This window comes from Dendropsophus ebraccatus, chromosome 9, assembly GCF_027789765.1.
Source record: "Dendropsophus ebraccatus isolate aDenEbr1 chromosome 9, aDenEbr1.pat, whole genome shotgun sequence".
Classification (NCBI taxonomy): domain Eukaryota; kingdom Metazoa; phylum Chordata; class Amphibia; order Anura; family Hylidae; genus Dendropsophus; species Dendropsophus ebraccatus.
The window spans coordinates 32,469,648-32,485,045 of NC_091462.1; the positions used below are offsets into that span (position 1 = coordinate 32,469,648).

Genomic DNA, 15,398 nt, shown 5'->3' on the forward strand with positions numbered 1-15,398 from the left:
AAAGGGCTCTCCTGGGCTGAATAAGCCTACAACTGGGCAGATAGGAGCCAAATGATCTCTTTTTTTCTTTTTTTCTGTTGAATGTGGGGGGGTGTGGCTACCTCCTGTTGGCTTGCACTCCACCCGTGTCCCAAGGCTGCTATAAAAGAGATCATTTGGCTCCTATCTGCCCAGTTGTAGGCTTATTCAGCCCAGAAGAGGCCATTGCTAATGTGAAAATGCTAGAGTAGGGACCGTGTCTCGAGGACGCCTTAATGTGGCGACATGGTACACTCTGTTTGATCAAATAGTTTGCTAAGATCCTCACTTTTTAATATCTACAGAGCAGGTGTTTACCGTGTGTACGCTGGGAGGAGTATATAAGGTAAGCCCCTGCACCTGTGGGTTGCTGTTGCACCTTCTGTTTTTTTTTTGTCTGTATTTAAGCCACAAGCAGCGTGCAACACGCAGTGTGAACAGAGTCATAGATGTTCTGCTAGTTATTTCTTTTTAACTTTTAAAAGGGGTCAGGGTGCGTTAAAATTTTAAAATAAAAGTTATGCTCACCTACCTGATACCTCACCACTGCTGTTCCCTGCTGCTCAATTATCTCTAGTGAGGTACAAATATGCAAGAGATTCCTACTCAGCCAGATACTGTCAATACTGTGGTCAATGTTAGGTGAAAAGATCAAACATCAACAGAGAGCATTGAATAGCAGGGACGGGGACAGTCAGAAAAACAGCAGTGGGGGATTTGAGTAGGTGAGTACCTTTTTTTCTAATATTTAAGGCACTTTGGTTTCTTTTACTTTTTTTTTACTCAAGAATTAGAGAATTGTTACCCCACACTCCTAAAACATACTGATAGGTTTGTTAAAGAGGTTCTCCGATTAAAACTTACATGACCCAAGGCTCTCTTCATTTTCTATGGAGCTGCTGGAGAGAGATGTGTACAGCACTCAGCACTCGCCTCATGTGGATAGGGGACAGGTCAGTTTTAATTGGAGAACCACTTAAATTATGAAATTGCCTCTTTAGGGGTGTGATGCAGTGTGACATTATGGAGAGGGAGCACTGTATATAAATCTGTGTATTTGAATAGATATATGACAGTTCTGTCATACTCTGATACAGCAATGTACTTAAATATTTGCTAATGCCCATCCCAGGCCATTCAGTTAATCTCCATACTCTAAGGGTGGTATTACATGGAACGATTATCGTTCGAAAAATCGTTAAATCGTTCGGATTTGAACGATAATCATTTTGTGTAATAGCAGGCAACGATTAAACGACCAACGAGAAATCGTTGATCGTTTAATAGGATCCGGACCTATTTTTATCGTTTGATCGTTCGCTCATCGTTCGCATATCGTTCGGTGGAATAAGAATTCACAGCTGAAACGTACGCAATAGCGACGACTAAACGACCGCAAGAACGATCATAAATAACGATCATCGTTTCGTGTACTTGGGCGAACGATTTTGGGTCGTTTGACTTAGCGGTCGTTTAAGATCGTTTATCGTTAATCGTTAGTCATCAGAAAATTGCTTGGTGTAATAGTACCCTTATGCTCTCAATAAGTGTGACTTTTTTTTTTTTTTACATAGGCGCCCCTCATGTCTTCCTGCAGGAGCAGTCTGCCACAGATCGCCTTCCTTCTTCTCTGTCAGCACTTACACTGACTGACGTCCCTGTCTATTTAGGAGGAGACTCCTCAGCATCTGCAATATGATATATACAATGGTCTCCTGCTTTTATATAGAAACAAATCTCAGTGACAAACTGTGAGATAAATCTACAGTAAGTATCACCAAACTCCAATCAGACAAATCGGTCATCAACTCATTTTGTCTTGTAAAAGTAATTCCAAATTGGGATAGTCCAGAGTCTCAAGATTCAAGATTTCTTAAGGGGAATCTGAAAATGTTATGACTGACCTCTTACATTGGAGTTTGGTAAATCTTACTTCTTACTGAAGACACAGAATACTATGTGTGAGCCTTTCTCTCTGTCTCCTCCTCCTTCTCTCTTCCCAGACAGCTAATGTAAACAAGTCCCTATCTGCAACTTTGTAATGCCGAGAGGGATAATCACAGTGCGTTCATCAGCAACTTGACCTCAGATTAACCCTCCCAGCATCACAAAGAAACTACATAGGTGAAGCTACAGCCTGCCAGGGACTTGTTTACTTCAGCCGCCTCGGAAGGGAGGAGGTGGAGACAGAGATAAAAGCTCACACACAGTATTTTGTGTCTTCAGCAGAAAGCAGCAGCTCAGAACTTGGGAAAGGAGACTGAATAGATAATAACAAGTATGGAATGAATTGTTAGTCTCACCATGGCCAGTAACATATCAAAAGTTATGTTTGAGCAGAATACCCCTTTAATGTTGATAATCTGACTGACTGAATTGATTGACCGGAGTCACAATGCTGAGACCCTCATCAATCATTAGAACAAGTGAGGAGAAGTGCACAGTTCTGCTCTTCACGCCTCTGCTACCTGCAATTTCCGCTCCATAGAGTTATAATTGACCTTGTCTAGTGAAACCTTCCAGAAATAACCTGACATGTTCAATGGTTTTTTTTTTAACATGACAGGGACACTTAAAAACAGAGGTACACGCCTCAATAAACATTGAGATAGATCCGTCAACCCATCTCATAGGTTTATTTTTTTCTTTTAAAATGTGACTTCTGTAGTTTGTATTTTATTCACAAATTAAAATTCTCCCCCCCCCCCCCCCCCCCCCCCCCGCACTTATCTGCTCGCTGTCGGCGCGTGTAATAGCGACACCAGCAAGCAGGGAATGAGGCGTAAGCTAGTGCTGACCAGACAGGTCGGCGCTCACTTAAGATCACCCGGTTTAATAGAATCTTTACTTTTCAGTTACTTTTGCCATTTATAGGTTGTTACTAGAGTATAGCAAACTTTGAGCACGCTCGAGTTTGTCCAAACATGCTGCATCTGATTAGCGGTGGCTGCTGAAGTTGGAGCCCTAGGATCTGTGGCGTAGCTACCATAGAGGCAGGGTAGGCAGTTGCTATGGGGCCCGTGCAGGAGAGGGGCCCAGGGGAGAAGGTAAGGGCGTGTGTCCTTCTGCTTAACCCCTTATGTACTTCAGTGTGTAAGTAACCCAATGTTTACTTACATGCTGCAACATAAAAAAAGGGTTAACCAGCAGAAGACAGACATCTCTCCTTTACTACTCTGATAACCTCTGACCTCTGTTCTCCAGCTGGCAATCAAGTAGGAAAGGAAAATGTGCAGAGCTCCGTGTAGAGGTCAGGGGTTATCAGTGCACCAGCAGTAAAGCGGATTTATATATATATATATATATATATATATATATATATATATACACACTACCGTTCAAAAGTTTGGGGTCACATTGAAATGTCCTTATTTTTAAAGGAAAAGCACTGTACTTTTCAATGAGGATAACTTTAAACTAGTCCTAACTTTAAACAAATACACTCTATACATTGCTAATGTGGTAAATGACTATTCTAGCTGCAAATGTCTGGTTTTTGGTGCAATATCTACATAGGTGTATAGAGGCCCATTTCCAGTAACTATCACTCCAGTGTTCTAATGGTACAATGTGTCTGCTCATTGGCTCAGAAGGCTAATTGATGATTAGAAAACCCTTGTGCAATCATGTTCACACATCTGAAAACAGTCTAGCTCGTTACAGAAGCTACAAAACTGACCTTCCTTTGAGCAGATCGTGTTTCTGGAGCATCACATTTGTGGGGTCAATTAAACGCTCAAAATGGCCAGAAAAAGAACTTTCATCTAAAACTCGACAGTCTATTCTTGTTCTTAGAAATGAAGGCTATTCCATGCGAAAAAATTGCTAAGAAATTGGAGATTTCCTACAACGGTGTATACTACTTCTTTCAGAGGACAGCACAAACAGGCTCTAACTAGAGTAGAAAAAGAAGTGGGAGGCTGCGTTGCGCAACTAAGCAAGAAGATAAGCACATTAGAGTCTCTAGTTTGAGAAACAGACGCCTCACAGGTCCCCAACTGGCATCTTCATTAAATAGTACCCGCAAAACACCAGTGTCATCATCTACAGTGAAGAGGCGGCTGCGGGATTTTGGGCTTCAGGGCAGAGTGGCAAAGAAAAAGCCATATCTGAGACTGGCCAATAAAAGAAGATTAAGATGGGCAAAAGAACACAGACATTGGACAGAGGAAGACTGGAAAAAAGTGTTGTGGACGGATGCTGGAAGAATGCCTGACGCCATCTGTTAAGCATGGTGGAGGTCATGTGATGGTCTGGGGTTGCTTTGGTGCTGGTAAGGTGGGAGATTTGTACAGGGTAAAAGGGATTCTGAATAAGGAAGGCTATCACTCCATTTTGCAACGCCATGCCATACCCAGTGGACAGCGCTTGATTGGAGCCAATTTCATCCTACAACAGGACAATGACCCTAAACACACCTCCAAATTGTGCAAGAACTATTTACAGCAGAAGCAGCAGCTGGTATTCTATCATAGGTAATGGAGTGGCCAGCGCAGTCACCAGATCTGAACCCCATTGAGCTGTTGTGGGAGCAGCTTGACCGTATGGTACGCCAGAAGTGCCCATCCAACCAATCCAACTTGTGGGAGCTGCTTCTAGAAGCGTGGGGTGCAATTTCTCCAGCTTACCTCAACAGATTAATAGCTAGAATGCCAAAAGTGTGCAATGCTGGAATTGCTGCAAAAGGAGGATTCTTTGACGAAAGCAAAGTTTGATGTAAAAACAATGTTATTTCAAAAACAAATTATTTCTAACCTTGTCAATGTCTTGACTCTATTTTCTATTCATTTCATAACAGATGGTGGTGAAGAAGTGTGACTTTTCATGGAAAACACAAAATTATTTGGGTGACCCCAAACTTTTGAACGGTAGTGTATATATATATATATATATATATATATATATATATATATATATATATACTTAAAGCGCTACAGTGCGTGCTTAAATGATGGAAAAAACATTTCCTGAGAGATACTGTACTATAAAAATGTTAACATAAAATATCTTGTGTAAAGTACGAGAGTAAATAGTGAAAATGGTTCGTTCCAGCAGTTTACGTATCCTTAGTGTATATAGCTATACTGCTGAATACCTGGTAGTTTTGTGATGTAGTATAGTATCCTCGATTCTTCTGTATCTTTTCAGTAGTTGTAGTTGTTGAGGTGTCGGGTTGGGAGCGGGCCCCGGCCGGTGGCTCCACTACTACCAACTCTCGGCATGCGGTGAGTAATCCAAAGGTTTTCCACGGAGTAGCAGTGACGTCACTGTAGTAGTTGCCGTAGTTCATGCAGGTCAAACATCTAACATGTTTCTGCGATCATCGGTCGCCCTTCTCAGAGATAATTTTGGCCTTGATGCATCCAGTGGGCTTTTTTCTAAGTACAGCGCCGTGTATATGTTTGTTTTCTAGAAATTACTTTCTTAAAACAACATTTTATCTATATATATATATATATATATATATATATATATATATATATATATATGCGCATGCACAGTGCTTTGTGTTGTGCGTAGGGGAGGGGGGCCCTTACAAATTTTTGCTATGGGGCCCTGTGAATCCTAGCTATGCCCCTGCCTAGGATGTCCTGGAAAACATAGATACAGCCCATGACTCTCTAGGGCTGCATCCAACTTCTTCAACCACCACTAATCAAATGCTGCACACCCCAGTTCAGTAGAACCCAAGCATGTTCTAAGTTTGCTCAACTATAGTTGTTACTTTTTAAAATTTCAAGATGTTTGGTCTCTTCCATTCCTGTGCATATATACACAGGTCTGAGTGGTTTGTATGAACTCCGCACATTCAGAACTTTTATTTCAGAAGGTGTGGTTCTTTTTACTTTCTACTTGGGTCACATGTTTTGTATCTGATACCAATTTTTCTGAATATTTAAAAAACAAAAATGACACTTTGAAATAAATTGCATGAAGGTGCACAAAGGTGCATAAAGCGCAATGTTCAATACAGTTTAATAAAGCAAAGTTCAGCCTTCCATCTGCCAAACAGACATAGTGAGACCAAGGATCCTGGGAGGTATTGCTTTTAATGGTTTGTGGATTCAGTTAGGATGGAGTTCAATAAAAATATTAATAAATGTACATGTTCTCTGTTCTGTTTTAAGGATTACGATGCCTTAAACATGCGTGTGGATAGAGGTAGACAGCATTGCAGTATCCGTCAACCTCGCAGAAGTACAGGTAAATTATACCCTCAATCCTTCATGTTAGTGGCGACTTACGAAGGGAACTCCGGTTAAGAAAGATTTAACCCTGTTGAATCTCCACCAATGATCTAAGCTTGTTAGGTTCTATTACATGAATTGGTCGGTTTGTCTGCGGCACATCCTCATTTCCTGATCCACTCTGTCTCCACTCCTCTGTCCTCCCCCTCCCTTCTGAGACAGAGGTCACATGATTCATTACAGTGCCCCCCTAAAGATTTAAACACTTTCCCTGCTCCTGGTATCATATTGATACATAATGCTGGGCGGGGAAAGAGTCCACTACAGGTCTTCCCTGTCCGTAGTTTCCGTGGAATACAGGATGTGGGAATAAGCCCCCCTATCTCAGCTGATCAGTGCTCAGCTTGTATCTGATCACCTCTGATTATATAACTAATCCGACTGCAAGACTTGGTCTTAGAACAAGATTATTTGTATCCCTAATTTTTTGATCACTGTTTGTTCTGACCTGTATTAGGCCTAACGTTGCATGAACCCTACCAGCTCGGATCTCAGGTTTGTTGGCCCACACTTCCGTTTATCAATTCTGGTACCTTGCTTTTAAAATATAATTTAGAAGCCATCAGCAGTTGCTTTTGGAGTCTACTCCATTGGAATACCACCTTGGAATTTCTTGCACAAAATCTATACCCTCAGTGGGTTTTTAGTCCCTTTTCTAAAAATGACAAGCTAGTAGGGAATGGCAGGATTTTTTTTCCTTTGCACAATTCGAGTCCCATGTCACCCCTCTTGATTGCCCCGCAGACCTGCCCCAGTGACTTTAACGTAAAGGGTACAGTACAAGGATCACTGCAGCCAGTCATTGGACTCCACGATCATATGCAAATCTGCGGAGGCCAGTGATTGGCTGCAGCAGCTCATGCACTGTGTGCGGTAAGGTCATTGGGATATTTCTAAAGTGCAGTCTAAAGCCCCTATTACACGGGCCAATGGTGAAAAGCAAGCGAGCACCCACCTGACAGATCAGCGCTCGCTTGCTCCTCGTTCCCACTTGCTATTAGCACTATTACACACACCAACAGCAAGCGGGTAAGCGTGTGGGGGGGGCTGCTGGAGGGGCTCCCTGGATGATCGTTAGATTGACCAGGGAGCCCATAAAAGATAGTGGTGGTCTGCTGCCGCTGCTCCTATTGCACAGGGCGACGGTCAACAGACCATCATTATTGTTCTGAAATTTTTCAACATGTTGAAAGACAAGGATCAGCCAACATTGTGCATGTCGGCTGATCGTTGCTTTATGGCAGGAGTTATTAAGCCAAGCGATTATCGTCCGTAACGGCTGATGACTGGGCAAATATGGCCAATACTCACCTGGTGTAATAGGGCCTTAAAGGGAACCTGTCACCCCCGTGCCAGGACAGAGCCCGGCCGACCCTCTGGTGCAGACCCATATACTTACCGCTTCCGAGAAGTCCTGCTCCTGGACCCGGTCCTGCTGCCGAGATATCCCCATCCGAAGCCATGCGCACGCTCACCAGAGATGAGCCCAACACCCATAGAGAATGACGTCTCCAGAATATCTGGTGAGCACGCGCACGGCTTCGGATGGGGACATCTCGACGGCGGGATCGGGTCCAGGGGCGGGACTTCTCGGAAGCGGTAAGTATATGGGTCTGCATCGGGGGATCGGCCGGGCTCTGTCCTGGCACAGGGGGTGACAGGTCTCCTTTAACAATTATTTACTTTGGCTGTCCAGATATGATGGGAATTATAGTTGCTGGAGGGCCATCAGTTTGACACCCATGATATAGGTCAACTGACCACAGATCTAATTTGGTGGCCTAGTACTATTAAAGCTAGTAATGATGTTATCAAAAGTGATCATTGTCGGAACACTGTGAGAAGCCAATCATTATGGGCACGATGAAAATGTGGACAGAAGAAGAGCTCGCATAGCCTGCGGCTGTTTGGCTGTATCAAAATGATGCTAATGAACTTGTTTCAATGTTATGATGGAATTTAGCGCTGCTTCCGATCTGATTTCGCCTCCAGCACTAATCATACGTAATATGAAACTTTGAGGAGGAAGGATCTGCTGCTTAATGTAATTTAAGAAATGAAGATCAAAAGTAATGAGAACATAATCAAAATTGCATGCTATGGATAAATAAGAATATTAATATGATATCAAAATATAATTAACATGGGCCATCATCTCATTTAGGAGGAAAATACGAAGGTGTTCAGGGAAAGCATAAAGGTTTGGTGTACACCTCGGAGGCTATTACTAATAGCCTTGAGAGCCTATCAAGTCTAAGGAGTAAAGGAGATTGCTGGGGATTAAAGAAAGAAACCCAACTTGTTAATATACTTACCATTAGAAATCCTTGCTGTTCCCTCGCTTCTGGTCAGTACTGAATCTTATGGAACTGCAATCTTATTAATACTAAGTAGACAGATGATATGCAAATTATTGAAGATGCAGTGTCCTGGTACCCGTGTACTAAAGTATAAAGTTGTCATGTGTCTGATGACCCTCACTCGAAAAGTCTGTATCAGGGTATAGTGAGTCTAACATGTATATCTTGTTATTTTGTTTGTTACACTGCTATTTTTTGCATATGCTAAGGTATTATCAAGGGAAAATATTTTTCAAATAATCTTTTTAAATATATTTCAGATCAACAGGTGTCAGAAAGTTATATAGATTTGTAATTTACTTCTTTTAAAAAAAATCATACTTATTAGCTGCTGTATGTCCTGCAGGATCTGTTGTTTTCTTTCCAGTCTGACACGGTGCTCTCTGCTGCCACCTCTGTCCATGTCAGAAACTGTCCAGAGCAGGAGAGATTTTCTATGGAAATTTGCTGCTGCTCTGGACAATGATTGCATAATCCTTTAGCTAACATTCAACTTATGTTGTGTGGAAGCAGTAAGGGGTGGCACGGGCCCCTCTGCTGCCACAAACGTTTGTATTGGGAACTGCAAGGCTGTCTAAGGCCCTGTAGTTCCTGATTTCTTGCTGCAATCAAGTGCTGCCACACAGCAATATAAAGAGTAGGGTTTAGTTCTCTCTATTCTTATATACAGTTCCTGGGAGGGCTGACTGACATGATCGCTGTGTGTGGCAGCCTCTGTCTTTCTATCACCTCTTGCTCTGTTAGTGGTTCTTGACAGCCCTGCAGTTCCCGACACAAACATTGGTAGCAGTAGAGGGGCCTGTGTTTCCCCTTTCTGCTGCCACTCAACGGGACTTGATCAGCCAAATAAAAAAGAAAATTATACCATCCAACCATACAATGAGATTCAACCCACTAAATCATGCTTAGAATTACAGCTGACGCTTACCCTATGTGTATAGACAGCTTATGCAAAGTGGAGATAATGGGGGTATCCAGCACTTTTATTCATTTACTGTAGTTCCTTATGGATATTAGATAGTAAAGGTCGCCTGTGTACTGTGAGCCGCTACTTTGGCTCTTAGCATGTGTCTGTGACTCGAATTTGCAAATTCACAAAGGTGAAAACTGATGGGAAACATTAACCTCTTACTTCCATAACCCTTTTTCAAATGGACCAAAGGAGAAATTATATTTTAAGTTTAACCATATGTGTATATACATTGAAACCAGAGAAATGCTCACTATGATTATGTGCCAAGTCAACAGGGATGCCCCTTAGTACCCTCGCTTAGTAACTGTGCCCCCAGTCAGCAATAACGACTATTTGTGCCCCAACTCTGTTATAAGTTCTAATAGTGCCCCCACTTATTTACAATGTCTTTTAGTGCCCTCACCCAGTAATAGTGCCCCCACTCAGTTACAATGTCTCTTAGTGCCTTCACCTAGTATTAGTGCTCCCACCACTCTTATAAGTACTATTAGTGCCCTCACTTAGTAATACTGCCCCCACTCAGTTAATGTCTCTTATGGTGGTATTACAAACTCAGTTATATTGTGTGTTATGGTGGTATTTCATGGGGCGATTTTTCAGCGGTAAATGATCTCAAACAACTGCTATGACATACTATCTCAAATCGTTCACCCTATAACACAGGGCGATGATCATTACTTACGGTCATTCTTGCGCTCGTCCTTCTTTCCTGGCTGATAGACCAGGCAATGACCAAACGATTTGTGAAGATCAACAATACAATACTTTTTATTAAAGTATTGTATTGCCCCCCAAAAGTTATACAAATTACCAATATACACTTATTATGGGAAATGCACATAAAGTGTTTTTTTTCCAGCACTTACTACTGCATCAAGGCTTTACTTCCTGGATAACATGGTGATGTCACTTCCTGGATAAAATGGTGACGTCACACCCCGACTCCCAGAGCTGTGCGGCCTGTGGCTGCTGGAGAGGATGATGGCAGGGGGACACTGAGGGACACAGGGCACTGGAGGGACACTGAGCATTCATCTGCCATCATCCTCTCCAGCAGCCACAGCCCGCACAGCTCTGGGAGTCGGGGCGTGACATCACCATTTTATCCAGGAAGTGACATCACCATTTTATCCAGGAAGTGACATCACCGTGTTATCCAGGAAGTGACATCACCGTGTTATCCAGGAAGTGACATCACCATGTTATCCAGGAAGTGAAGCCTTGATGCAGCAGTAAGTGCAGGGGAAAAAAAGCACTTCATGTGCATTTCCTGTAATAAGTGTTTATTGGGGATTTGTATAACTTTTAGGGGGCAATACAATACTTTAATACTTTTTTTGCTGGACTTCTCCTTTAATGCTCCATGAAACTTCCCACTTTATTCACCCGCCCAAATTCACAGCCCCTCTAGAACCACTGCCAGTCTAGTATCCCTGCCAGAGGTTCTGCAATTACGTGGCTTAGTTGCAGTCAGTGCCCATTATGTGCTGCACATACAGTAAGACACCATTAAGGCAAAGTATGGCCTGCAGCATTACACGTAAAACGCATGCAACATCCTGACAGCATGACTAAGGGCTAGTCTAGCTATCTGTTCTTAACCTAAATTACCTTTTTCCCCTCCCCAATAAAGACGCCAAGACCTGTTGGAGAAAAAGGCCACAGCAGCCGCATTTATTAACAAAATAACTTATTAATTTTAATATATATATATATATATATATAACATACTCTTCAACATTTTATAAACAGTAACGATGGGAGGGGTTCTTGAAGGCATTCCATAATTGCTAACAAACCTTAGAAGCACCATAACCAGATCTCCACTTTACCTATGGCCGTCTTCACCCGACCCAGAGGCACCCAATGGGAGACCACCAGACCTCCCCGGGGACCATGCCCAGGGGACCAAGTATAACTGGGTAACACCCCAGCCCCGAACACAGTTTACCATAACAGGTATATGTGAGGAGGATGTAAAATTATTATTAATTTGGGTAAAATGGGAGTCCACTAGTGCTTATGAGTAACATATGAGTCCATGTTGTCATGATTGCATTGTCCCTGTCTAATTTTGATGGCATATACTGTAAGTGACTAGATACCATTAAAGGTGATAGTAATTGAAAAAAAAGAGACGTATTAGATCTCACGCTAAATCCTAGACCTCATTTGATAGGTGACTCCGGAGTCGCATTATCCTATCTGTACTGAATGAAAGCTCTTATCTTGGTAATTGGATGTTAATGATATTATAGATGCATTTTTCATAGTCTCTTTCATCTTAAAATCATCGCTTGTACCTTGTTATCGGAAAGTTAAATGCTTTAGTAACGCATAAGCAGCTCTTCTAGCTTCTGGTTTATGGTGGTGGATCATGAAATCCATTAGAAACTATAGTAAAATTAGTCAAACAAGAGTCAGAAGGTAACCCTACTTATTTTCTGAGCCAAAATTATTCACAGGATATACAAACAGCTGACACCCCTGTGGAACAGCCATGAATGGGGCCAGATGCAATTGGCTCTATTCATTGCATTCTATTAATGCAACTCAGCTACGGTTCACTTTAATGGAAGCCGAGCTGCAGTAACCAGGCGGTAAATGGAGCCAAAAGCTTTAAGGCGACGCTCAAAGCTTAGATCCAGCCATAGTGGGGGTGCCAGATGTTGGTGTCCTGATGATCAGCTATTGATGGCCTTTCTTGAGGATAGGTAGTCAATCATTTATGCATGGAAAAAAAAAACCCTATAGAAACAAATGGTAGTGTTAGTTGACCAAGGACAGACCATGTTTGAAATTTTTAGTTCATCAATGATGGTTCAGGAAAGAATGTTCCTAAGAACAATTGTTCGGCCTTCATCAGTTGTCATTGATGATGTATGCGCCAGCTGAATAATCGTAAAGGCTCCCATACAAAGTAAAGAAAAATCACCCAAACCACCGATATTGGCTAGACCAGCTAACTATATCATGTGTATTACTGTCCCTTGACAAATGATGACAGAGAAAGATCAGGCATGTTGGGTTTTAACAGCCTGATCCTTATGAGAGATAAGCCACCATAAGCAAGTGGTATACTGGTCAGAAAAGGGGTTTTTTACATGGGAGATTATCCTGACAAGTTACCTGAGAATTTATTTATGCTTCTGCAAGATTCTCATGATTTTTGTTGCTTGTTTTTATGTATGGAGGACAGTGCAAATTGTTGGCATATACTTATATTATGATTATATTATGATTATGTGGTAAAATCATTTGACAGCACGTTTTCTTGTTACAGGCTCAGAATATTTTTATGAAAAAAAGTTGAGGACGACAAGAAGACGTTGTCAGCAGCCTAAGACATTGAACAGCCCTGAGGACAGTTTGTACTACAACCAAATTAATGTAAGTAGAATGGGGGTAGAGATGACTTAGGGACTGGTGAGACACGGCGGGACATTTATCAAGCCCGGTGTCCTTGTATGGCAGTCTTCAATTAGGCTCTGTCCCCATTCACCCCACTAGATTTACTAAAAAGCAGGTGAAGATTTCTGACATGGTATATGCCTGTTTCCAGGCAGAAACCATAATAAATTAGACGCCAGGGGTGCATCTTGATAAATGTGACCTAAGGACCCAAAAGAAATGAGAGGTTATATTCAGTCTGTTCTCTGTTCTCCTTCTCCCTCCCATTCTGTTGGTGAAGTCAAGAGTGTATATTGGGAAAGAGATAGGGCTGGCTAAATTCCAAGCTAGGGTGTTTGGCAGGAAACAGAAGTCTGTTATAAAATATACACCAGACAGGACAGCTTTAACCACCTGAAACTTATACAGGCTAAGTTCACACTACGTAAATTACGTAATAATCACAGCCCTTGTTGCCGATTTGCAACAATGGCCGTGATTACTACATAGATTACATAGTTCTGCCTTCTATGGAATCCCGGACGGAGTGTATACACATAGTATACACTCCAGCCGGGATCCCTAGTGGCGCCGCAAAAATCATGTCAGTTTTCTGCAGCGGCTATTCATTGAATAGTGGCCACAGAAAACCTGTCAGTGCACACAGTCGAGCATGCGGCCACATCCGAATTCAGCGGCAGAGACGATCATCCGGCAGGTATTGCAGTACCGGCTGGAATGATCTTCTCTGACAGCAGCCGTTCTGTGACCCAGCCGGGTCATGGAACGGCCAGTGTCTCACGCTGTGGAAACATGGCCTCAGTGTGTAACCTTACAGTATATCAGGGTAGAGTATATGCTCCAGTTATTTTATGCTTTATTCCATCTTTCTTCATGTAGAGGGGTATAGAGGGAAGCAAATTACACGTATCACCCCTCAAAAGATCAAATCGATTTACAAAATGAAAAGTATTTTCTTACTATCTATATCTTTTACTTGAGGATATAAAATCCCCTAATAGAATTTCATCGGTTGCTTAGTATTTCCTTTTGATAATTTTTGGTCAATGTTTCTAGAAAAAAAAATAAAATCATGTATCTTGGGATCCTCATGAAGCCCGTAGATTTAATTGAATAAGTACGGGGTCCTCCTGTTTACTTGATGGTGTTGAGGATCGCTGCATGCTCCTTTTAATATGTCTTCAACCTTTCCCTCCTTCCTCCATTGTAACAGCCTATCTCTCCATCCCCTCTCTTAGCACTGTGCCGGCTGAACATGTGCCTGTGCCCTTTATCTGTTGCTTTCATATCAGGATGTCTCCTTTCACGGTGAATAATTGATGTGGTTTATCAAAGAAAACCAACATGCATGCTTCATCAGGCTCACTTGAACCCTTTGATCAAAAAAATTATGCTTTGACTTGTGATATTATCAGCATCTGCTCGCATTCAACACAAAATCACTTTGAATTAAAAATTAACGACTCCCTGCTTAGCTTCTGAAAGCGTGTTCTTGGTCCTTCCCGCAGGGAACTCTAGAATATCAAGGGAGCAAGCGGAAGCCGAGAAAACTTGGGTAAATATCTACGCTCATTCTAACCACTGTAAACAGACGTCTTTTTGTAGAATGGGAATTTTTTTTTTTTTATATTAAACATTGAAATTGTTTAATATTGGCCCCTGGATGTGTATCTGACTTTAACTAACACATATGGAGTCACTTACCTATAAACGTGAGCTGGGAATTTGCTATATATATGTAGCTAAAGTGGCAAAAAGAAATAAAGAAAAATTTCAGTAATTGTCAAAAAGATGTTTATGACTTGCCTCACTGGTCAAAACTTGTGATATGTGTTAATAGGATTTGCAGTAAAAGGGTTTTACCTCTAATAAAACAGAGCACAGGCTAAAGCTCTTGTTTAATTATAACAGTCGGTAGTTTACATATATCCAAAGTTATTTTCTTAACAGTGCCCATGTCTTGTGTTTTTGAAATTTGTTGATGGCTTTATCGTCCATCTGTTGTACTGTTATTATATGCATTGCTTTGTGGCATTTGTTCTGTGTATGTGCACTGAAATTTAAACACGTACACTGGAAACAAGGCATGTGTACTAAAAACTGCATGTGCATTGGAAAGTAAGCATGTGCATTGGAAAGTAAGCATGTGTACTGGTAACTAAGCTTGTGCACTGGGAACTAAGCATGTACACTGGGAACTAAGCATGTGCATTGTTAACTAAGCATGTGCCCTGGAAACTAAGCACGTGGATTGGAAACTAAGCATGTAAATTGGGAACTAAGCATGTGCACGGGAAACTAAACATGTGTACTGGGAACTAAGCATGTGCACTGGGAACTAAGCATGTACACTGGGAACTAAACATGTGTACTGGAAACTAAGCATGT

General features: G+C 41.8%; 1 protein-coding gene across 1 annotated transcript in view; it reads left to right on the forward strand.

Moving 5' to 3' along the window:
* The window catches only part of MYO3B (myosin IIIB), a 279,760-nt gene that overhangs the window by 236,200 nt on the left and 28,162 nt on the right, over positions 1–15,398 (forward strand). The window contains exons 32-34 of the mRNA XM_069985142.1: positions 6,147–6,222; positions 12,883–12,989; positions 14,519–14,565. Of these exons, the coding sequence (XP_069841243.1) occupies positions 6,147–6,222; positions 12,883–12,989; positions 14,519–14,565 (230 nt within the window). The remainder of the gene's footprint in view (positions 1–6,146; positions 6,223–12,882; positions 12,990–14,518; positions 14,566–15,398) is intronic.